Source organism: Dasypus novemcinctus, chromosome 1 (assembly GCF_030445035.2).
Source record: "Dasypus novemcinctus isolate mDasNov1 chromosome 1, mDasNov1.1.hap2, whole genome shotgun sequence".
Lineage (NCBI taxonomy): Eukaryota > Metazoa > Chordata > Mammalia > Cingulata > Dasypodidae > Dasypus > Dasypus novemcinctus.
In genome coordinates, this window is record NC_080673.1 from 5,476,770 (window position 1) to 5,501,707 (window position 24,938).

Sequence of the window (24,938 nt, forward strand, 5' to 3'; positions counted from 1 at the left end):
GAGAGTGCAGCCTGCCCAAGAACGGCAACGCACACACAAAGAGCTGACACAACAAGATGATGCAACAAAAAGAAACACAGATTCCTGGTGCCGCTGATAAGGATAGAAGCGGTCACAGAAGAACACACAGCAAATAGACACAGAGAGCAGACAACTGGGGGGGGGGGTGGAGATAAATAAATAAAAAATAAATCTTAAAAAAAAAACTACAAGTGTCAGAGAGGATGCGGAAGAATAGGAACATCAGCCACTGCCGGTGGGAATGGGGAATGGTGCAGCCACTGTGGAGGACATTTTGGCAGTTCCTTAGGAAGCTAAGTATAGAACTGCCATACGATCCAGCAATCCTACTACTAGGAATACAGCCAGCAGAACTGAAAGCAGGACACAAACAGATATATGCACACCAATATTCATCACAGCATTATTCACAATTGCCAAAAGTCGGAGGCAAACCAAATGTCCATCAACAGATGAATGGATAAAGAAAATGTGGTATACACATATGATGGAATACTACTCATCTAAGAAGGAACGAAGTATTGACACATGCAACAACATGGATGTATTTCAAAGACACTATGTTGAATGACATAAGCCAGTCACTAAAGAACAAATATTGAGTGACCTCACTGACATGAACTAAGAATATTGAGCAGACTCACAGAGGTAGAGTCTGGAAGACAGGTTTCCAGGGGGGAAAAAACAAGTAGAGAGAGGTGAGCTGATACTCAACCTGGGTAGAATCTATGACAAGGTGGATGGGAGTGTTTCTGGCAGTAGATGGGGGTGATGATGGTGCAGCACTATGAGTGGGGTCAAAGATGCTGGAATTTGAGTGTGCACAGCTTTGGGAGGTTGTTATCCAAAGAGCTGGGGGGAGGACTATAGGAAGGAACTCTGCAGAGGCAGAGGATACAATTGTGGGAGTGTTCTTTTGGCAACCATGGCAGGGCAGGGTCAGTGGTGCAGGATGTTGGTGGTGGAGGATATGTGAGGAAGGGTGCACCTAGGGCATGCCTCTGTGGAATATAAATGTGTTCATGTTATCACAGGGTGTTGTCTCAGTAGAGAACCCACAATAACGAACAAAATATTAAATTCCCATCCTGGGAGGTACTACTACATTCTCTATTAGAGTAGCAGGAATCTCTAGAGTACATAGGCAGTGCCTAATAAAAGAAAACAGACCAAAACACCACACCTTCAATATTAATGCTTATAATTATGAACCTTATTCTTGTAAAACTAAAAATTAGCCTAATATCTAAAGATAACCCTCTGAAAACCTCCTTGTTTCTCAAATGTGGTCTCACACTAAGCCAAACTCAGCAAATAAACTCACTATCTTCCCCAGCAAAGGACATGACTCCTGGGGATAAGCCTCCCTGGCACCAAGGGATTATTACCAAGCACTAACCAATGATGCTTTTGGAAAAAGACCTTGACCAAAAGGAGGGAAAAATTAATACAAAAGAGTTTTTATGGCTAAGAAATTTCAAAATGAGTCGGTAGGTTATTCCAGAGATTACATTTATGCATATCTCAGGCAGATCTCACTAACTGCCACAGCAAACAAAGCCTCAAACAGGGATGCTCCCAAGTGCTCTAGAGACATCTGGACACTATAGGCAAGGCACAAACCCCATGAAATCAGCACCTTGTTGGTGAGGCTTACCTTGGAATATATGATAACCTATTTCTCCTGCTGTAATTGAGTTAGGCTCATTTATCATTTCCCTACACACGATTCTTCTTCCCTTTTTATCTGAACCTATATATAGCACCATATTCCTTAAATATATGTCCCAGAGATTTAAATCTTTGGTCTGTTCATAAGCCAGTGAAGCCCAGAGTTACAGCCAACACCTACTCTCCAGTTCATTGGATACACCCAGGACAACTAACAACATGATGATGGACAATGCCTATCCAAAAAAGCAAAGAGTATAACTGCAAGCAAAACAGTTCTGTCTTCAACCGGAAGCAGAGCGGGCATTACCATCCCAAAATTCTCACGACTGATAAACAAACAAATATAAGGGGGGAATACAACCATGGACCAAAGTAGGCTGTAGGAATGGAAGAACTTGTTAACACTGATATAAAGATAGTAGTTACCAGAGACTCTGAAGGGAGGGGAGGAGAGGGGAAGGGAAGAATAGGTGGAACATAGGGCATATTTAGGGCACTGGAATTGCTCTGCATGATTTTGCAATGATGGATATGGGCCATTATATATTTTTGCAAAACCTATAAAATTGCACGGTGCAAAGAGTAAACCATAATGTAAACTATTGACCACAGTTAGAAGCAATATTTCAATATTTGTTCATCAGCTGCAATAAATGTACCATATTCATGTCAGGTGTTTTAATCAGGGAAAATGTGAGGGGGGAGGAGGACGGTATATGGGAATCCCAAATATTTTTTATGTAACTTTTCTGTAACCTAAAACTTCTTTAAAAATAGAGTTTAGGGAAGCAGATTTGGCTCAACAGATAGAGCGTCCGCCTACCACATGGGAGGTCCAGGGTTCAAACCCAAGGCCTCCTAACCCGTGTGGTGAGCTGGCCCACTCACAGTGCTGATGCGCACAAGGAGTGCTGTGCCACGCAGGGCTGTCCCCTGTGTAGGGGAGCCCCACAAGCAAGGGGTGCGCCCCATAAGGAGAGCTGCCCTGCGCAAAGAAAGCGCAGCCTGCCCAGGTGTGGTGCCGCACACACGGAGAGCTGACACAGCAAGATGACACAACAAAAAGAGACACAGATTCCCAGTGTTGCTGCTGAGAATCCAAGCAGACACAGAACACACAGCAAACGGACACAGAGAGAAGATGACGGGGTGGGGGGAAGAGAAATAAATAAAAAATAAATCTTTAAAAAAATAATAATAATAAGTGTACAGAGTTTTCTACTTTGATAGTAAAAGAATTTCTGTGGCGCGGGTGCAGCTCAATGGTTGACTACCTGCTTTGCAAATACGAGGTCCCAGGTTCAACCCCCAGTACCTCATTAAAAAAAAAAAAAAGAATTCCTAAAAAAATAAAATAAAATTACTAAGTAGAGTATATAAAAGCATTCAACAGGCTTAATGTTAGGATGTGAGAGTAGAAGGGGGCCAGAGAACTAGACGATTTTATAAAAATTAGACCCAGGGTTAGATAACGTAATACCAACCCACATATCTTTAATTTTTATTCTTTCCTAACTAAACTAATGATTCACTACATTTTTTTCATTAGTATTAGCATTTTCAATTTTTTTTCACATTTTTATAAAATGATGAGAAATTTACTTAAAATATTTCAATAATTATAAAAACAGTGCTTTATAAGCAAAGAAAGGCTACAAGAACAAAACAGAATGGTTGTTGGGGAGCACCCACATATAGCTGAAAATGTTTTAACTCAGCATCTAAGAAAGATTTCACAGGGCCATTGAAGTGTGAGCCATCATTTCATCATTTCAAAACCAAAGTGGAAAAAGTGGAGGACCCACCTAAATCTTCAATTCTAAGATATCAAGGGCAAAGCATACCTCATTTCATATAGGAAGCTCCAGCCCTGAGCCATCGCCAGCATCAACAGGCCTGGAAGAAAAGACTGTAGTTCCAGACCAGCCTAACCCCAATACCTCACACACAGATTAAAAGTAGCCCTAATGGTCTCCTGTCCACTTTATGGGAGGCCCTGGGTTCCCTTCCCAGGGCCTCCTTGTGAAGACAAGCTGGCCCATGCCCGCGAGGAGCTGACGGCCCGTGCTCGCGAAGAGCTGGCACGGCAAGATGACACAACAGAGGGAAAGAAGCAGACAAAGAAGAACGCACAACGAATAGACACAGAGTGCAGAGGCAGGTGGGGTGGGGGGAGGATAAATAAATAAAATAAATCTTTAAAAAAAAAAAAAGAAAGAAAAAAGCAGCCCTAATACCCCCAGGTCGTCTCCAGACACCTTGGCAGAGATCCAGTACTGGAATCATTTTCTGCACTAGGGACAATTTCTTTGACTACATAGTCCATCAGAAAAATTTCATGTATCTATAGTCATTGCTATGTTTATGAAGAAGTTTGAGCTACGATAGATTACGGTATAAATTCTGATATAAAGACAAAGTAAAAACTGCAAATTGATGAATATTTATGAAACAATGAAACTGCAACATATCAGAAGCTCTGGTTCAACTAAAGCAGTGATCCAATGACTATGCACAGCTTTAAATGCTAATATGAATAAATAAGTAACAATGAAAATAAATTAAGCTAACTAAAAAGTTTTAAAAAGTGAGGAGTAAGCAGAAGGAATAAAGATAAAAAGCCAAAAGTAATGAATTAGAAAAATAGTAGTTAATACCAATAAATCCAAGAGTTAGTTTCTTTAAGAACTATCCAATAACTAAGCCATTAGATAACCTAAACTAGAAACAAAAGGAAAAAAAATAAAAGATAAAAATACACTAAGCAAATAATGAGAAAAGGAAAATAACCACAGATACATTAGAAAGAAAAAGAAGGTTAAGGGATTATCTTGTCTAATAAATCTGAAAACACTTGAGGATTTTCCAATATAAAACATAAAAACAAAAATGACCCCTGAAGAGAGGAAAATCTAATCAACCACACAGATATCAAAATAGTTATCCAAGAATTCCTCCCTGTCCCACTTTCAGAGAAAATACAAGCTCAAACAAGGTATAAATGTGAAATCTACCAAACTGTAAAGGACCATAAAATTTCAATGATACTTGAAGTGTACCAGAACATGGAAAAAATGAAAGCTTCCAAATTCTTTTCAAGAGGTCAGCATAACTTTAAAACAAAATCTTAAAAAAAAAGACAGTATCAAAAGAGAAGAGAGAAAAAAAAAGCTACAGAATACATTCACTTATCTCTGAATCAATATAAAAATCATAAATAAAATATTAGGAAACAGAGTCCAGCAATATACTTTTAAAAAAATAACTAAGTGGGCTTCCAATCAAAACATAAAGGTAATTCAAAATTAGGAAATCTGTTAATATAATTTGTCATGCTAATAGCTTTATGGGCACAAACCTGTCTCTACATTGTAAAAAGGCATTTGGAAATTTCAAAATCTCTATCAAACATATCCAAAATAAGGGGAGGGGGGGTCTAATGAACATCTATGTCTACAACACCAAAATTTAAGAAATTTATTTTGCCACACTTGCCTTCATACTTAAATACATAAAACATTACAGATATCTTTTAAGACCGATCCCTTCGCATTGTCCATGGTCCCATTCCTTCCTCTTTCCTCCAGACACAATTACTATATCCTCATGAAGGCATAGTTCACCCCTAACTTTAAATCTTGACCACAGACATAGGTACCCGGTAATGCTGTACGGTTTAGTTTTGTGGGGATTATTATGTATATAAATGATTTACTATACATACACTTCTGAAACTTGCTGTATTTCTCTAAGATTTACCAGTGTTGATATACTTAGGAAGATTCTAGTTCATTTATTTGAACTGCTACATAGCATTCCATTTATGACATTGGAATTTGGTGAATTACAATGTTTTTGAACGAATCCATTCCTGTGGATAAGACTCTTGATTGGAGTGGCAGAAAGCACTATTTCATCTTAGTTCTGATTTGCATTTATCAGTAACAAATATCAAAATATTTAAAAACATTATATTTGGCAAAGATACGGGAAATAGGTACTAATTCATAGGTTGCTGGTACAACCTCCATAGAAAACAGTTTGAAGCAACCTAACAAAATTACAAATGTTTACGTACATTGTGACCCAGTCTTTTGACTTGCAGGAATTTATATGCATTAAAGAGACTGCTATAGATTGAATCGTGCTCCCCAAAATGATATGTTGAATCCTAATCCCCAGTAAAGCAGAATGTGGCCTATCGGGAAATAGAGTCATTACAGATAGAAACAGGCAAATTAAAACAGGGTCATGCTAGAATAGGCTGGGCTCTTAATCCATTATGACTGGTGTCTCTATAAGGGGAGGAAATGTGGACACAGTGGAGAACATATGTGCTAACCGAGGCAGAGAACACACCTCGGACTGCTGGCAAGCCAATGCCAGACACCAGCAAGGGGCACGGGACCTGTTCTTCCCTGCCGACTTCAGAGGAAGCACAGCCCGCCAACACCTTGGTTTCTTACGGCTAGCTTCCACAACTGCTACACAATGAACTTCAATTGTTTCGAGCCACCTGGTTTGTGGTACTGTGTTATGTCAGCCGTGGGAAACTGAGACAGAGACTTGTATATACACGCTGGGGTTAGTGAAGCATTGTTTAGGACATAAAAACTGGAAGGATCTTAAACATCCATCAATGAGTGATTAAAAATATTTTAGGAAAATTAAGAGGCAGATCTATATGCATTGGTATGGAGCCATCAGAAACACATATGCAAATACAAGCTTGTATATGTAGAGAATATGTGAGAAACTGGTGAGAGCTGTCTTCCTTTGGGGAGAGGTATAAGACAGGTGGGAAAGAAATTTACAATGAGTATCTTTTTGTTCATTTGACTTTTATAACATGAAAATGTATTACCTATAACAAATAAAAAAGAAAGAGATTTCCTTGTGCCCTTAAAGACAGGACCATATAACAGGGGAGCTCCAGAGCCCAGGAAAGACAATAATTTCACAAATAAATGAACAAGCAAGCAAATGAATTTAGAAAGCTAACACTAAAGAACAGGATCATATCTACTGCCACATGTGGAGCAAGAATTAAATGAGCTAAAACATGCGGGGGGGGAAGGGGGGGCGTGCTAGGGGCTCATAGTAAACAGTCCATAAATGTCAGATAACTATGCAATCTAGGTAATGCTCATATGCAGTGCTGAAAGACACAAAAACATTTCATTCCAACTCTCAGTGAATTTATAAATTAGCAGGAGGGACAGGAAATCTGTATACATACTTATGTACACATACATGGTCATTCATAAAAGTGAAACACGTTGTATTTTCAGACATTTCCTGTACTGGATAAGTACTAATGACCTTTTGATTTGGAAAAGTGACAAAACTAGCTTAGCACAGCAAACAAATTCAAAGCCTGGGGTCAAATTCTGGCTCCCTACTTTCTAGTTAAACCTGTTTTCTTGTCTACAGGGCCATCACTTACCCTGCACAACTGCTCTGATAATTAAATGAGATAATGTATTTGGCCTACCTACCATACTTTTTAAGATTTTTTTTTTTAAGATTTATTTTATCTATTTATTTCTCCCCACTTCTCATTGTTTGCACTTATGTCTGTTCGTCTTCCTTCTTTTTTTTTTAAAGATTTATTTATTTCTCTCCCCTTCCTCCCCCGACCCCGCCCCAGTTGTCTGTTCGCTGTGTCTATTTGCTGCATGTTCTTCTTTGTCCGCTTCTGTTGTTGTCAGCGGCATGGAAATCTGTGTTTCTTTTTGTTGCGTCATCTTGTTGTGTCAGCTCTCTGTGTGTGCAGCGCCATTCCTGGGCAAGCTGCACTTTCTTTTGCACTGGGCGGCTCTCCTTATGGGGTGCACTCCTTGCACATGGGGCTCCCCTATATGGGGGACACCCCTGCGTGGCATGGCACTCCTTGAGTGCATCAGCACTGCGCATGGGCCAGGTCTACACAGGTTAGGAGGCCCGGGGTTTGAACCGCGGACCTCTCATGTGGTAGGCGGATGCCCTAACCACTGGGCCAAGTCAACCTCCCTCCTTGTTTCTTTAGGAGGCACCAGGAACTGAACCTGGGACCTCCAATGTGGGAGGAGGCACCTAATCACTTGAGCCCCCTCCATTCCCTGCTTTGTTCTCTCACTAAGTTTTTCTTCGTGTGTCTCTTGTTGGATCATCTTGTTGTGTTGTACCAGCTCACTGTCTTTTTTATTTTTTAAAGATTTATTTTTTATTATTTCTCCCACCCCGCCCCCAGTTGTCTACTCTCTCTGTCCATTCGCCGTGTGTTCTTCTGTGACCGCTTCTATCCTTATCAGCAGCAGCAGGGAATCAGTGTTTCTTTTGTTGTGTTATCTTGCTGTGTCAGCTCTCCATGTGGGCGATGCCAGTCTTGGGCAGGCTACACTTTCACGGGTCAAGGAGGCCCGGGGTTTGAACCACAAACCTCCCATGTGGTAGACAGATGCCCTATCCATTGGGCCAAGTCCACTTCCCAGCTCACTGTCTTCTTTAGGAGGCACCAGGGACTGAACCACGGACCTCCCATGTGGTAGGTGTGAGCTTAATCGCTTGAGCCACATTCACTTAACACAAAGAAGATTCTCAACAAATAACTGGGATATTATGATTATCAATTCTGAGAGCTAGCTCAATGGTGACTTATAAAGATACTAAATAGCAAAATAAAATTTATATTAGAGGAGAAAAATTAGGCAAAGAGAAAGAAGAAAAGCAGGCAGGTTAGTTTACACACACACACATGCACATGCTGCAGACACAATCACTTGCCAGTGTCAGGTCAAGTTATTAAGTTAAATGATTTACCAAGAAGGCTCAATGTAATCAAGTTTTCCCACCAAGAAATACATTAGTTTTTTTTTTAATATCATTAAATGAAGGATGAGCAAACATTTTCTACAAAGGGTCAGATAAATGTTCTCTGTGAATGAGCATGGATGTGTTCCAATAAAACTTTATTTATGTGAAGAAAGAACATCAGTGTCAAAAGACTATTCAGCAACTGGAAGTTATATCAGGAGAGCCACTCCAGAGCTACTTCTGGAACTTTCTTTTTTGGTGTTTCATACTCTGTTCGGAGTTCCAAATTATTTTTCATGTTTTCATTTTTGGGTGTTTGGTGCCATGTTACAGTTGCTGCCTTCAAACCTATATGGACTCCTTAGAAATATTTAATCACTTCTTTACAAAGTCCCACCTCGTTTGTGCTACCATATAAACCTCGCCTGCCAGTTGTACAGTGTTGCAAAAAAAAAAAGTAAACGATACATGGTGTTTTCATACAGGAAAAAAGAAAAACAACTTTACTTATGAACAGTGAAATATGAATTTTATACAAATTTCACGTCAAGAAACATTACTCCTTTAAAAATGTCAAACCCATCATATTTGTTATGACAGCTCACAGACCATAACGAAAACAGGCAAGGGGAGGATCTGGCCTTAAGGCCATTGTTTCCCAACCTCTGCCTTTAGAACATAGTTTTCACTGAATGAAAAAAGAAAGCTAAAAAAAAAAAAAGAGAGAAAGCTATTTTGTGTTTAGATGATGGTTACTACATAAAGTGTTTTAAGTTTTAGACGAATTTTGCAACTATATCATAAATAATGCTTACACTATTTTACCTAGCAAAACTAAAATACATACCAGAAAAATATTCTCTCCACAATTAACAGATTACTCATTAGACATTTTTCTGCCTCTGTAATAGGGCATTAAGCATCACAAAAAATTATACACATCGTCATTATTTTCCTTTACAACGTTATTTTATAACTATGTTTTAACCTGTTCACCCCCAGCTTTTACAAGAATTTAAGAGCAGGAAAAAAAAAAAGACAGGTAAAATGAAAATTAAAGGAACACAGGAAATGGATGTGGCTCAAGAAACCGGGCTCCGGTCTACCATATGGGTAGATTTCCATGTCGATTTCTGGGGTCCCCGGTGAGGGCAAGACGGCCCCCAAAGCAAGCTGGCGGCCCACACCACGCAGAGCTGGCACGGCAAGGTGACACAACGACGGGAGACCCAGAGGAGAGACAGTGAGAGACGCAGCAGACCGGGGAGCTGAGGTGGCACAAGCAGTCGAGTGCCTCTCTCCCACACTGGAGTCCCGGGATGGGTTCCCAGCGCCTCCTACAGAGAAAGATGAGAAAACAAGTAGACAAGGAAAGAACACACAGAGAATGGACACAGAAAGCAGACAGCGCGTGCAAACAACAATGGGGGGGGGGGTGCAGATTAAAAAAATTAAATGAACAGAAATATAGGAGTATGATTTTAACAAATATTTGTCATGATTTTAACAACTATTTGTGTGTTCCACGTTATTTATAAGTATATGAACTTTTTATCTGTAAAAAAATTTTTTAGGGGAAGCGGACTTGGCCCAGTGGTTAGGGCGTCCACCTACCACATAGGAGGTCCACGATTCAAACCCCGGGCCTCCTTGACCCGTGTGAAGCTGGCCCACGCGCAGTGCTAATGCATGCAAGGAGTGCCCTGCCACGCAGGGGTATCCCCCGCGTAGGGGAGCCCCACGCGCAAGGAGTGCACCCCGTAAGGAGAGCCGCCCAGCGCGAAAGAAAGTGCAGCCTGCCCAGGAATGGTGCTTTCCACACAGAGAGCTGACACAGCAAGATGACGCAACAAAAAGAAACAGATTCCCGTGCTGCTGACAACAACAGAAGCCGACAAAGACGACACAGCAAATAGATACAGAGAACAGACAACTGGGGTGGGGGGGAGAGAAATAAATAAATAATTTAAAAATTTTTTTTTAGTTTTTTTTTAAGTAATTACATAATCCAAGTCTCTTTCTCTTAACATGCAGTCCCACTCCTAGATGTAATCATTAATAAAGGTTCCGTATCCAAAAACAGTTCTAGTTCACAAATGTCAGAAAGGTTTTACTTGTAAACAAATACACAAGCGTATGAGTGGGTGCACAAGTGTATGTGTGTGTTTATTAATGTTTTAATCCAACCGAAATAATGTCTGTTTTCTTTAATAATATAGAGATCTTTGTATCTCGAAATCCACTTTTACCTTTCTTTTTCATCAATTCATAATATTTCATTCTATGTGTCATGATTTATTTAACATGCATAAGAGTGTTTTTCAATAATATATACCACCTTTTCAGGCAGCTGGCCTTGAAGATTCTGAATAATTGGTTTTAGCTTTACCGATTTTTTAATCTCCAAATTATTAATTAACTTAGAAAGATTCCATCATAAAGCAGCAAAAACATCCTTTCTATACTTGAGGTAACTTCATCTCCCCTGCCAGGACATCACTTCTGCTATCGTGATAAAACCAGATGTTTATGTTACTTCCATTTCCACTGTAACTGTCTCTAAAACCTGCCAACAAACGAATCTATGTTCTTTGGATGGACTGCTTAAGGACCACATGCTTATCACTGGGGATAAATAACAAAATAAAGAATTTGGAAATTAAGGGCTGATCTTGGAACAAGTGTTGAGAACAGTGGAAGTAAGGGATCCTAGTAAAATGAGATTACAGAAAAACTCTCCTTAATGGGCTAAATGAATACATCTCTCAGGTACCACATGCTCCTTTTCAATTTCCACCCTTGATTCCAGAAGATCTGTCAGAACTCACTTTCTACAACTATACGTTTTTAACACTGAAGTCTTTAACAAAAATATATAAAAATTCTATTTCAATTTTCAAACTTAGAAATACTTATATTTTTAAAATATTACAGTCTCCCATATGCTTGTCTACTGAGCGACACAAATGTGGGAAGAAGCCTGAAACCAGAAGAAAGTCCTGTTTTCTTCCCGCAGACTCTGGGAGCCTAGTGCTCCAGGGCTGGTTCTCAGGAGTGAGCCGGGTGGAGGCGAGAAATGCAGGAGGAGGACAAAGAGAGTCTCTCCGCTGAGTCCCGTGTGCTCAGAGCGCAAATGAATTACTTTATCACTATAAATTCCTGAACCCGGCTGTTCCCAGACCCGTGTCTTTAACAGGGAGGCTGGCCTCAGGAGCACGGCCACATTTCCAGGGCCCTTCTGGAGAGTGGATTCCCTTCTGGAGAGTGGATTCCCTTCTGGAGAGTGGATTCCCTTCTGGAGAGTGGATTTCCGGAATTCATCCAGCAGTGCTCCAGCAGGGCCCGGGATGCTCTCAATTTTCAGTCCAGCGGGCAACCTGTGGCCTTTACTATCACCACTAATTTGGGTAAACAAGGCTATTTTAAATAACACAAAGGACTACAATCAAAAAACCACACAAGAGAATCAAGTAACAAGTCAAAGCAATCACCAAGAGTCAGTAAAATTTAGCCTGAAGTAGGGAGGAAAAGCAGTGAAACAAATACCATCAGGACAAAAGAAGTCTTCAGGAATGAGATAAACTGTGGTTGTGGGGAGGAGGAAAAACCCGGTGAAAAAAAAGGTTGAGAAATTTCAGATAAGTCGTGGCCTTTCTAGGCAAACCACTCCACGCAGCTCCGTTTTGGTCACAATAGTAAACCTAGTCAGACAACCGGCTCAACGCTAGGCTACTCGCTGCAGCCCGCAAAGTCTTTCCTCATTTGAATAGTATTTTAGGAATGTTTCGTCAGTGTGTCAGATGATTATTCACTTTCAATGCATTCTTCCCTTCACCATGATGATTCTGGTAATATTACCAATTTATTTTATAGGTAGAGCATCACAATGCCAAATGACCTTTTTTTTTCATCACCTGTTAGAATTCATATATTTATTTGTCCACATTTTCTTGAAAAAGCAAACGCTAACAACTGTTGCTCGTAGCAACACAGGAACAAAAGATTTTTCACATGCATAATCTAGGCATTTAATTAAAATTCACAAACTGCATCTCAAACCAACTCAAAAATAAAAATTTAAGAATACTAGCATTCCCATACAGAATAAGATACAAAAGACATTGTTTAGCAAGATAAAGTGCAGCAACCTGTGGCAGCGATAAAGATGTACAAGTTAAAAGTTTTTAACCACCATTTTAAGTATTGCTTATATTCTTCCAGGTAAATTGTGTGGCATGAGTAAATCAAACAAAAATACACCACTCTCCCTCTGAGTTTCTCTCACTGCCCACTTACAAAGGTTCTTTAGTCTAAATCCAAATGAAAGCAATTTACAGCAAACTATAGCCTGGAAATTTACAGAGATTCCCCCCTCCCCACCCCACCCCACCCCCAGGGACTTAGGCACAGCTAGGGAGAGTCCAGGTGAAAAAAAAATCCCATTCGAAGTCTATAATCTACACATCTGGGGTACAACCAAGGCATTCTCAGAAAACAGATCATCCATCAGGGCTTAAAAAAAAAAAATCAATGAAAAAGAGCTCTAGAAGAGAATCAGAAGAGCTGGGATTCAGCTTTACCAACCCTGAACTTCTCCACGCCTAACTTCCTCAAATGGGGAAGGGGACATTTGTAAAGGGGCGGTTCTCAAAAGCCTGGCCTGGAAGAAGGCTGCACTACAAGGCCACAGGGTTTTCAGAAACACGGAGAGGATTCACAGCACATCCAACCTCAGCCTCTGCAAGAACTAAAGCACCAGAGTAAGGCAGCATCAGATCAGGTTTTACTTGAGCACCTAATACAGACAAGACACTGTGCTGGGTGTCCTGTGGGGAGACAGAAGCAAATAACACTGCACACGATTTAACTAACTGGGGCCCCCTACCTAGGACGGGAAAACGAAAAATAAATTCTAAAAAGTAAAAGTTCAGTTTAATAAGTCAAAACACAGTAAGCATTTAGCTTTAATACAGATGCTAGAAACAAACAAGCACCATAAAAATTAAGGCCCTGGAAGATTACCTGTAACTAAGTTGTCAGGCAGAGCCTCCCGTGATGGGACTTCAGGTAAATCCTGAAGGGCAGCGTGACGGTCAAGTCACTGTCCACTCGGCTGGGTTATGGTGTCCAGCTGTTTTGTCAAGCAAGCACTGGCCTGACTCACTGTGAAGGTATTTCACGGATTTAAATCTTTAGCAGCTGACTGCATCTATGGCTGATTACAGCCACAGTCAACAAAGGAGACTGCCTTCAACAAGGAGGGAAGTCTCACCCCATCAGCTGAAGGCCTTAAGGCTGGGGTTCTTAACAAAGGGTCCCTGAGCTTGAACAGAAATTTGAAAGAACACTATTCTTGTTGGTGTGAGTGTGATACATTTGTTAAATAATACACAGGATAGTGTGGACTTAGTGAGGGGTCCGTGGTTTTCACCTGACTGGCAAAGGGGTCCGTGGAACAAACAAGGCTGAGAACCTCCGGCTTACAAGGGAGCTCTGAGGGTCTCAGGAATCAGAAGGAGGAACAGCCAGCTCTCCTTCAGCCAGTCAGCCTCTGGCTTCTCTTGGGAACTTCGGAGGAGCTCCCAATTTGTGGCCTGCCCACCCCCACGTTACATGGACCAACTCCTCTATCTCCTAACACTTCCAGTGGGTTCTGCTTCTCTGGAGAGCCCTGAATAACACAGGCACTGCAAGCAGGAGGCCGAGGGCCCTTCTGAGCAGGAGGGACAGAACCCAACCAAGGGCTCGGCTCTGAAGGCCGGCAGAAAAGGCTGCGTTGTTACCACTGCTTAAGAACTATGTGCCCTCAGAAGTCACTGACCTCTTAGGCCATAGTTTCCTAAAATAGGCCTAATAATAGTGCCTTTGAAAGGTTTCACTTGGGAGGCAGATTTGGCTCAACTAATAGAGCATCCACCTACCACATGGGAAGTCCAGGGTTCAAACCCCAGGCCTCCTAACCCGTGTGGAGCTGGCCCACGTGCAGTGCTGATGGGCACAAGGAGTGCCCTGCCACGCAGGGGTGTCCCCTGCGTAGGGAGCCCCAAGCACAAGGAGTGTGACCCACAAGGAGAGACGCCCCACATGAAAAAAGTTCAGCCTGCCCAGGAGTGGTGCTGCACACACAGAGAGCTGACCTGACACAGCAAGATGATGCAACAAAAAGAGACACAGATTCCCATGCCACTGACAAGAATACAAGCAGACACAGAAGAACACACAGCGAATGGACACAGAGAGCAGATAATGGGGGGAAGGGGAGAGAAATAAATAAAAAATAAATCTTTAAAGAAAAAAGGTTTCAGGTATTCAAAAGATATTTATCAAGAGCTTGCAGAGAGCTAGACACTGGAACACAACAATGAAACAAGATGGATACAGGACCTGCCCTCACAGAGTTTGAAACATTATATGTAAGGGGCACAATAAATGGTATTAACCCACCTTCTCATTTTCACCTTTAGTACAGTGGAGGAAAGTATGCAATATATTCCAGTAAGTACAAATAAAGCTAGAAAAAGGGTTCTCAAAAAATGTTAGCATTCCCAGGACTCAGTTCTGGAATCTCTTCTTTTCCTTCTCTCCCAGGAATCTCATCTCATCCCACAGCTTTAAACACAATCCATATAAACCCAAATTTAGTACCAACAGGTCCAAGCAGTCTCCCAAATTCAATTCTGTGTCTGGCTGCCTACTCGATACCTCCATTCACGTCTTGGTAGGCACACCTCATATCTAGAAATCCAAATCAGAACTCTGGATTAATGACTCGAGTGGACACCAACCTATCCTACTCCTCCCTAGCCTTTCCCCGTCAGTAAAGCTGGTCTCTCTCTTTCCCCCAGGCCTCACACATCTACATCATGAGCAGGTTCTTTCACTTTTACCTACCATCACATCCCAAACCCATTCACTGCTCTCCATTGCCAAAGCTATCATGCCAGTCCAACTCTGAGGGTTTCTCACCTAGGTTATCTCACTGCAGTAGCGTCTATGATTCCTCTCCAGAGAACAATCATCTCTTTAAAAGAATAATAAAATAAATAATGATGCTTTACACACACACACACTTCCACCCAACTTAGAACTCTCCAGTGGTTCCCAAGTGACCTTAAAATGCAAATCCTTCTGAGAGTCTGTGAGGTATGCATGATCAGACCTCTTCCTACTTGTCATCTCCTAAGCCTCTCCTCCTCTCTGGAGTCACGCTGGCTGCCTTGCCGTTCCTTGAACTCGTCAACCTCTCTGGTGATTTAGGACGGCACAGCCCAACAGAACTTTCTGCAATGATGAAAATATTCTCCATCTGCACTTTCCAGTATAGAAGCCACCAGCCACATGTTGCTACTGGACACTGGAAATGTGGCTAATGAAAATGGAGAACTAAATAAGTTTTTTAAAAATTTTATTTAGATCAACTTAAATTTAAATAGCCATATGTCCCCAGGCTGCACAGGACTAGAAACAGGATTTCCATCAGGACAAGGAATAGGATTAACTTTGTTCGCTGCGTAGACTGTTCTTCCCCCAGCTGACTCTTTTTTATCCTTCCTTACCAATTAAATATCAGACCTCCTCAAGGAGGCCAACCCAAGGTAGCTCCCCATGGACACAGCATCATTGTACCTTGTTTTACTTTCATCAAAGTGCATTCACTACTGCCATTATGCTTGCCTTCCCAAAAGTGAAATAGAAAAATCCATGAAAATAAAGGCCTTGCCTATTTTGTCCAATGCTCTATCCCCAAGATATTTGTGCCGGGCATATAATGTGTTCAATAAATGTCTGGTGAACAAATGAGTGAGTGAATGATTAGGTGGTCATATCAGGAAAAGCAGGCTGGGGACAGATTACGCAGGCTCCTGGAAAAAGGAAAGAGTCCTTCAACACTGATTTCCTTTAGATGGATATGGAGCTGTTCACCAACGTCCCATGGGGACAGGCAAATCTAAGCAGAGACACAAAGGAATGGTGCACATGCAAAACAGGCCTTGACCCTCAACCGACTAGAAATCAGTTTTATGAAAACATTAGCAATGCAGACACACAGATACTCCTTACATGTGAAACATTAGGAAATCTCTTAAGACTGTATCTAAAGCTGGAGAATCATACAGGGAATGTGTACCAATGATTTTGGCAGGAGATAAGACTGGTTAATAACGTAAATACAGGAATGTTCTACTACAAGGTGTTAAGAGTGTGGTGATGAGGAAAATAATTTGTGTTATTTATAGACTATAGTTAACAACAACATTGTAATGTCTTTGTAGCAAAAGCAAAGTTGGCACTACATTAAAGCTAAAGGTCAAAAAAAGGAATATGGGTTTGAGTTTTGTGAGATATGAATATAATTAAGCACTTTTTCTCTTCATTTTTTTTTCTTTTAAGAAGACCCACGTCATTTAACTTATCTGTGTTCATCTGTGTTATCTTTCTGAACGCTAGAGAAACATTTAAGTTAGCAGTTGGAATTAGATGAGATTAAAAGTGCCAGGGTCAGAACTTTTTAGGAGTAATGCTTCCATAACTTGTTGAGCTACTTTTTTCTGTTGTCGTTATTGTTGTTTTAAATTTGAAAGTTATTTTTTTTTAAAGACTGTATCTACATACATGTCTACATGTATCCTTTTAGAAAAGGAATGAAAGGGGCATTAGACAACCAAGTTTGCTTCTGTAGTCTTTGGATCTGCAATAGCAAACCATGGCATTAATGTTATGTTAAAATTTAGCCAAGTTAAATACTGGTTTTAGTCATAATGTTCTATGAAAAAGGTCATTAGCTGTGTCATTTAAGCATAAAAGCAGGAAGGGAGGCAATGAGGGAGGAAAGTAAATGATCTGTCTCTACCACATGCAAACACCTTAATAATCAGTAAATAGGGAAAAAACACATAGTGTGGATGGATTTACTGATCAGCCAAACATTACGCTAGACCAAAAGCCAACAAATTCCATAACCCAGCGACACCATGTACAATATGGATTCCACAGAGTCATTCACAGTCACAATTTCAAAGCAAAAGACTAACATTTTAACTCATCGCTATTAGAATCCATAAGGCTAAGGAAAACTGCAAAGTAGATTAAAGTTTTGCACTAGATGAAACTGTGTACTTTTCAAATCTTTTGCAGTAAAAGTTGTTTACCACATTTGAAACTTTACTATCAGGGACACTTAATAAAATGACCTCCTCATAAAATGGAAAAAATGTCAGTAAAGAACATAACATATGCCACAGTCTATTACTAAGCCAGACTTTTAATCAGGAGTTTATAGTGCAAATCTGAGTAGTTCAACATTTATTACTGCTCTTGGCAGTCACATTCAGAGCTGGTGACCAATATGACACAGGCCACACCAAAAAAAATACAGCATGTGCAGAAGCTGTGCAGTTCACACCAAAGAAAAGTGTCTGACTTCCAAACCCTGGCATACTTCTTTTTACAAAAATACCAGTAACACTTAATTAAAAGTCAGTCACTGGTTTAGTAATGAAAATAATGTCTACATTACTTTAAAATTAAAATTAAATTTCCTACCTCCACCCTCAGTGAGTACATTAAACGTATGTCTCTGTTCAAATTCTCTGGGGGTCATAATAACTCCTCATTATACTACAGGAGTGAAAGAAGAGTTGCCAAAGCTTAACTGTTACTGCCCCACTTTCCAGCTGCTTCCATTTTCTTTCTCTTTTTTCTTTTTTAAAGATTTATTTATTTCTCTCCCCTTCCCCCTGTTGTCTGCTCTCTGTGTCCATTCCCTGTGCGTTCTTCTGGGTCCATTTGCATTATAAGGCAGCACTGGGAAACTGCATCTCTTTTTTTTGTTGTTGCGTCATCTTGCTGCATCAGCTCTCCGCGTGTGTGGCGCCACTCCTGGGCGGGCTGTGCTTTTTTCACGTGGGGCGGCTCTCCTTGCGGGGCACACACCTTGCACGTGGGGAACCCTACGTGGGGGCGCCCCTGCGTGGCACGGCACTCCTGTGTGCGGCAGCACTGCACGTGGGCCAGCTCACCACACGGGTCAGGAGGCCCTGGGGATCACACCCTGGGCCCTCCATATGGTGGATGGATGCTCTGTCAGTTGAGCCACGTCCACTCCCCACTGAGCCACATCCGCTTCCCTGCTTCCATTTTCAAACGCTGCTCTCTGTATGCCTCTCAGAACCATGACTTCTTTCCTGAGATCAGGGCTATCAGTATAGGATAAATAACTGGCGGCACAAAAAAATTAGCTCTTTATAACATTCCTTGAGACTAAGTAGAACCAACTTTGCACAGTAAGGATAATACATAAATTATTTTCCATTTGACCACATCACCAAATCTGGTTTTATAAAGACTACCAATATGCCACAGGAAATTCAGTATTTCCAACTATCAGAACATGCTACTATAGTATACTTCCAATGGTAAACCGTAAACAAATAACTCTGGTCCCACAAAAGTTCATTATGATCTATTTTTCTCATGCCCCTATAATTCTTTTTAGGAAATATTTACTCTTTGAACATTACTAGTAGTGCCTGATATCTGGTAATTTACTGAGTGACTACAACTTTGCTGAGCAGTCTTCATACCACAAAAACGAACTATACTTCCCTTCCTGCCACGGCAGTCAAATTCCCAAAGACGCCCCTTGGTTTCATGTCAGAAAATTAGGCATACCCTATCAGCAGGCAGCTATAGTTAATGTAGGATCCACAAACTCACTCCCAACTCTAGAGAAAAATGGATTTAGAAAACTTTAAGTATTGCATTCACTGGAAGAAAAATACTATGAGAAACAAGGCGATGTCTCAAATTCAGCACCCACGTCTGATTCAGATTCAACTCTATACACAACACAGTGGCTAGAGTTCAAAATATTTGTGGAACAAATTAATAAACAATGATAACTGAAGGATCAGGGCCTTCCCAGGAAATTAAAATACTGTCTGGTTTGAAGGCTACATGTCACAACGGCTGATTTTGTGGCTGTTATCAGCTAATTTGCAACTTAGTGATCTGAGCTCAAAAAAAAAAAAACTCACTTATAAATCCTAGACTTTCTTGAAAGCCCAATTACTATCCTGAGTCTTCCAAACAAATTAAACTGCAAACTATGGGCCACTAAAGTCATTAAATAAATCTTAGTCATGCCAATATACTAAGCAACTACTGTTCCCTACAGCAAGCAATACAGCGGTGTTTTGAAAACAAGAAATATTACCTTTGGAATTTTTGGAAGACAGCATAATTTAGTTTAAATTAGTGTTTCCTAGAGTAGTTTTTAAAAAAGGCTTTTTTAACACCCTCTCCACACTTCAAATACCATAATCACTAAAATAATTCATACTAACCACTCGGCACCCAGACTCTGAGCCTGCTGGAGAATGATTTCCAGCCACCTAGGACAATGGCAGTTGTGGTTAAAAGACTATCAGAGTTGGTTTTGTTTCCTTTGCACTTATAAATAATTCACATATTTATACTATTACTCAAAATGCAGTAGCTTAATTCTCTCATTATTTTTAATCTAACTGGAAAATCAATTGTCTCTGGCTGTTGGCAGTTGTGGGTATATTTTTCAGAAGCCTAACAATAGGAAACTGGAAATACGAGAGTAGCACAACCAATATTAATGTCTTTCAATAACTTAACAAACTTCATTAATTGACTTCACCAACATTCATTTAACATTTACCTCGTACAAAGGATACAAAAAGCAGTAATCAACAGTTGGGACTCTTGAGTTGATACTCTAACAGTGGGGTTAGCTAAGTATCTTGCTTTGACTTAGAAATAAAAGACAATACAGAGTGCCTCAGATACTAATCAGGTGACATAACTGAGCCTGGAGAGCTACAAATTAACTGGGCCATCAGTGAAACCCAGCTGACATCCCCTTCTTCCTCACTACCTAGGATTCCTCCCCCTTAATTAGAAAATAGGAGGGTTTCTCAACACCTGGCCTTAACCAAAAGCCAAAGATGGGACTCTCAGATTTCAATGTAAAGTCGCTTTGCATGGTGGTAATTCGTTTCAGTTCATCTAGACCAGGGGTTCTCAACAAGGGGTCCGTGAACTTGAATTGAAATTTTAAAAAAAACAAAACATTATTCTTGTGGGGATGTGTTGGTGCAGGTGTGATATATTTATTAAATAACACACAGTACAGTGTGGACTTGGTAAGGGGTCTGTGGTTTTCACCTGACTGGCAAAGGGGTCAGTGTAACAAAAAAGGTTACGAGCCCCTGCCCTAGACAAAGTTATTAAAACATCTCTGGGCAACATTCAATCCAAGGATGGAAAATGGGGCAAATTCTACTCAACCTGTCTCAGACAGACTGTCCCATGACCGCCTACTCTTCCAACATGAATCCGTCTTACCTTTGCCATCTATGTTAAATACAGTTGCTTTAAAAAAAAAAAAAAAAAGGCACCAGACCATTTGGCCCCGTTCTATGGCCTGCCATGAACACCAACTGGTGTGGCCAAGCGGTGTCTACGGAGAGCAAAACAACACTCTCGGGGAAGGGGGCCCAACTGGGCCCAAGAATCACGGACTGGGGGATTTCTCGAGGATTACTGAGCGGGGAGAGACCCTTGGAGTAAAACTGTATTCTATCCAGGGGAAAGACAGAAGCCCTTAACGCCTCCAGGAAAAGAACATCTCATGAGTACACTGAATTTCCAAGTTCGAGAAGGGTCTGTGCTGTGGTTCAGAAGTCAACTGCCACCATTCTTCCACCAGAAGCAAAAGCTTTTATGAACCAGACCTGTGTGGGGCTAACTCAGGGATCAAAGAATCTGAGAAAGTGGACAGGAACCTTTGAAGGTCAATAAAGAAGGGTCGATCAGCCTGCAAAATCAAGCCTGGGCCAAGCGGTTCCCCGCCCCAGGTAATCCATCCCGAGACCCCGAGCACGCCCAGGTGTTGGTGTTAAGGCAGTCAAGAGGCAGGCACACACAGAACAAAAATAAGTTAAAATAAATTAAAAATCTTTAAGAAGGGCACACACAGCCTCCCAAGTTAGACTGCCTGGTTTAAATCCTAGTTCCACTCCAACAGTAAAGACAACCTCGCTGTGACTCAATTTCCTCATCTGTAACTGGAAGATAATATAAAACCCTACCTCACAAGACTAATGGAAGAACAAAATGATATCAAAGTTAAAGATTTTAGCAACCCAGTGGCTGACACACAAGCATTCAGATACATCTAGTATTTTCAGGGGTAACCTAAACTACCACCCATTTCCAGAATTGGAATAATTACACCGTTTGACTACTACTATCTGGCCGAGCCCTAATTATGGACCCAACATCCCAAGATAGGAGGTATCCTTATTTTAGAGTTGAAAAATGGAGGCTTAAAGAGATTCAGAAATTCACCTATATATCATGAGGAGTGAGGGTGTTGGAGAATTCAAGTTTTGATCACATCCCACCATCTACCTCCAAAAGTTTACAAATATTTTTAAATGCTTCAGGATCTAAAATCACTACTTGTTGAATTAAATTTTACAAAAAAATCCCTCAGCTTCTCCCCAAATCAGCATAATAATCTATTCAAAATCAGAAAAGCTTTAACAAATTCTGATAGACTACCGAAAACACAAAATTCTTTTTCTTTACAGAATAACAAAACAAACATGACTAAGTCATCATAACCATTTTAATTAAATGGCTTTAAAAGTTCAAAAATATTGCAAATCCACAGTGTATCAAGTCAGTTTTCTTTCAGGATTCGTAATTTGATCCTGTAGAATTCACACACTGCAAATGGACTGTGTAACATCGCTCTGTCCATATGTTTGGTAATTGTGTAATAAAATTGACTGAGTTAATAGTTACACCAAATATCATCTCCCATTTAGCAAGACTTATAGTCACTTAATTGTCCTAAAAGAAAACAGTTGGATTTAAACTAGGAATGTCATGGTGACATCTCACAGAACATGTTTTTAAAATTTTAATACTCAGACCCAGATATATTTATAACCAGTCAAATTTATATCTTCAACAACCTAAAGACCCAACAGCTTCAAGGAAAATCGGAATAATAAGTCATTTTAGTCGAAACTCTTTTGCCCCCATCAAACAAACTGGTTACCAAGTTTCCTGAAAACAGTGTTCATAATAATTGTCAACCCATTAACAATTTAAAATAAAAGACTTGTTTGGAGAGTAGTGATATTGATAAGCCAAGCCATATAATTTTACTTCACTTTCTATTTGCCTTACCCAGGCATTACCTATTCTTGTAATCCTTTACAGTAAACACAGTTGAAACAATAAAATAAGACAGGTAAACTGAAGCAGAGGAGAACCTGAAATGCCTAAATATTTCAAGAGAAACTTCAAGTATCAGAAAATAAGAACTGCCACACGACTGTAGAAGTCAAATACTTATACAGGTGCCTGACAAGCCACCGTCCCGCGCACACCATCAGCACTGACATTTACTATCTGTTAAGTAGTTTCAAAGTGCAGAGGCATAAGTCAAGTAACTGGCTTGGCGTGTGAAGTTTATGACAACAACCAGCACGTCTGCAGAGGCTGTGAAGGTGTCATGCTTGTCGCAACTTTCATCAAGCCAGCAACAGGCAGCCAGGCTGTGGCCAGAGGGAACTCTTGGCACGAGTGTCTTTTCTCATTTCAGGAGGGAAATCTAAGCTGATACCTTCATGGATAATTTAACAAGGATTGTTCCATAAATTTATAATGCCATATGTGACTTTCTTTATAATTGCTTTAAATAGCATTCAAAAACAATATTCGTAGGACAAAAGCGACTGAGAATATAAAGTATGAAATTATTTCGGCTTCAAATTGAGAAAAGGAGGGATGTATTTAAAGCACCTGAAAGGATTATAAACCCCTAAGGCCACCTTCCATAAAGAGCTGAACTGTGCTTCAGAAACGATAGGAGTCCAAAGGTTGGAGTTATCCCTCATGGCAAATTATTTAAATTTAAATGTAGAAACACTTCATTAATAGACGAATTATAAGAATGAGTTGAAAAGAAAGATGAGATAGACGCAGAGCACTGGGGAACAGTCAGCCAAACTTCAGCTCCTGAACTTCTCAGAACTACCCAGAAGCGCACACCGAGAACTGAACCCGCTAAGGCCAAGTCGGCGGTCTACAAAGCTCAAGATCCAGTTCCAATGCCCATCCTTACTCCAAAACGGAACCCCCCTTCCCAAGGTCTGGGTGCCCAAGTTTTCGCGTGGCGACTAACACTAGACAGCAAAACCCCAAAGCAACCGTTTCTGGGGTCCGAGGGGCAGAGCCAGCTCGCTCCTACCGGGGCGCAGTGAGGCACAGAGTGCCGGGAAGCCCCCTCTCCGCTCCCGGGAGAACCGGCGACCCTGCGGCCAGGACGGGAGCGCCCTGGAGAACTCGCCGCCCCGGCCTGGGAGCCTCGACGGCCCGAGACGCCACGGGGGGGGTGCCTGGACGGCTGCGCCCCGACCCTCGGGGCGCCCCGAGCCTGTCCCCGCCTCCCGAGGCGCCGAGTGCCCTCCAGCCTCGAACTCCAGGCGGAGAGGAGCTCGGAGCGGCAGCCCGGCGGCCCCGGGGGCCCGGCAGCCGGACGAGGCGCGCAGGCCCAGGGCGCCAGCGCCCCCCGTCCCCGCGGCCGAGCGGGGCCGGCGGTCCCGGGGCACGGGCAGGGGCGGGGGACGGGGCCTGGAGGCGGCGGCCGGCCCCGCGCCTCCTTCCCGGAACCCCTCCCCGCGCCCGCGGCGGCCGCCGCCCCCCGCCCCGCGGGCCGCGCCGGGGCCCCGGGCCGCCAGGCGCCCACCTGTCCCGGGGGTCGATCCAGCTGGTCCTCCTGGTGTTGTGGTCGATGTAGAAGACCTTGCCGTCGTAGTCCCTGGCCTCCTCCCAGCCCCGGGGTAGCGGCAGCTGCCCGCCGCCGGCCCTCCTAGGCATGGTGGGCGGCCTCGCCGGCGGGCGGCGCCTCCATGGGAGCGGGCGCGGGGCGCGGCGGGAGCGCGGGGCGCGGGGGCGCTCGGGCAGCGCTGCTCGCGGCCGCGCCCGCCTCAGTCCACCATGGCCGCGGCCCGCGCGCGCCCTCCCCCTCCGCCGCCGCCGGCCGCCGCCCCGCCGCCTCCCCGAGCCCCGCGGCCGCCGAGGGTCGCGGCGCCCAGGCTGCCGGGGCCGCCGCCGTCTGGGCTCGGATCCGGGAAGCGCCGCGAGCGCCGGCGGCGGCGACGGGCCTGGCGATCAGCGTGCGATCAGCGTGCGATTAGCATGCGATTAGCATGCGATTAGCATCGCGGGCGCCGCGCCCGCCCCGCCCCCCCTCATCTGCATGCACATTCCTCGCCGCCGCATTCCTGGGCTTAACCCTGCAGCTCCCGCGGCCCCCGCGCGGGCGGGGCGCGCGGCCGGGCGGGGGCGCCCCCCGGGGCCCCCCCAGACCTCCCAAACGCTAGAGCGCCGCGGGCTTT

General features: G+C 42.5%; 1 protein-coding gene across 1 annotated transcript in view; it reads right to left on the bottom strand.

Moving 5' to 3' along the window:
* WWC2 (WW and C2 domain containing 2) overlaps nucleotides 1–24,480 on the bottom strand; it is a 246,619-nt gene extending 222,139 nt beyond the window's left edge. The window contains exon 1 of the mRNA XM_058304421.2: nucleotides 24,287–24,480. Coding sequence (XP_058160404.1) covers nucleotides 24,287–24,417 — 131 coding nt within the window. The 5' untranslated portion in view covers nucleotides 24,418–24,480. The remainder of the gene's footprint in view (nucleotides 1–24,286) is intronic.
* Nucleotides 24,481–24,938: the final 458 nt, after the last annotated feature.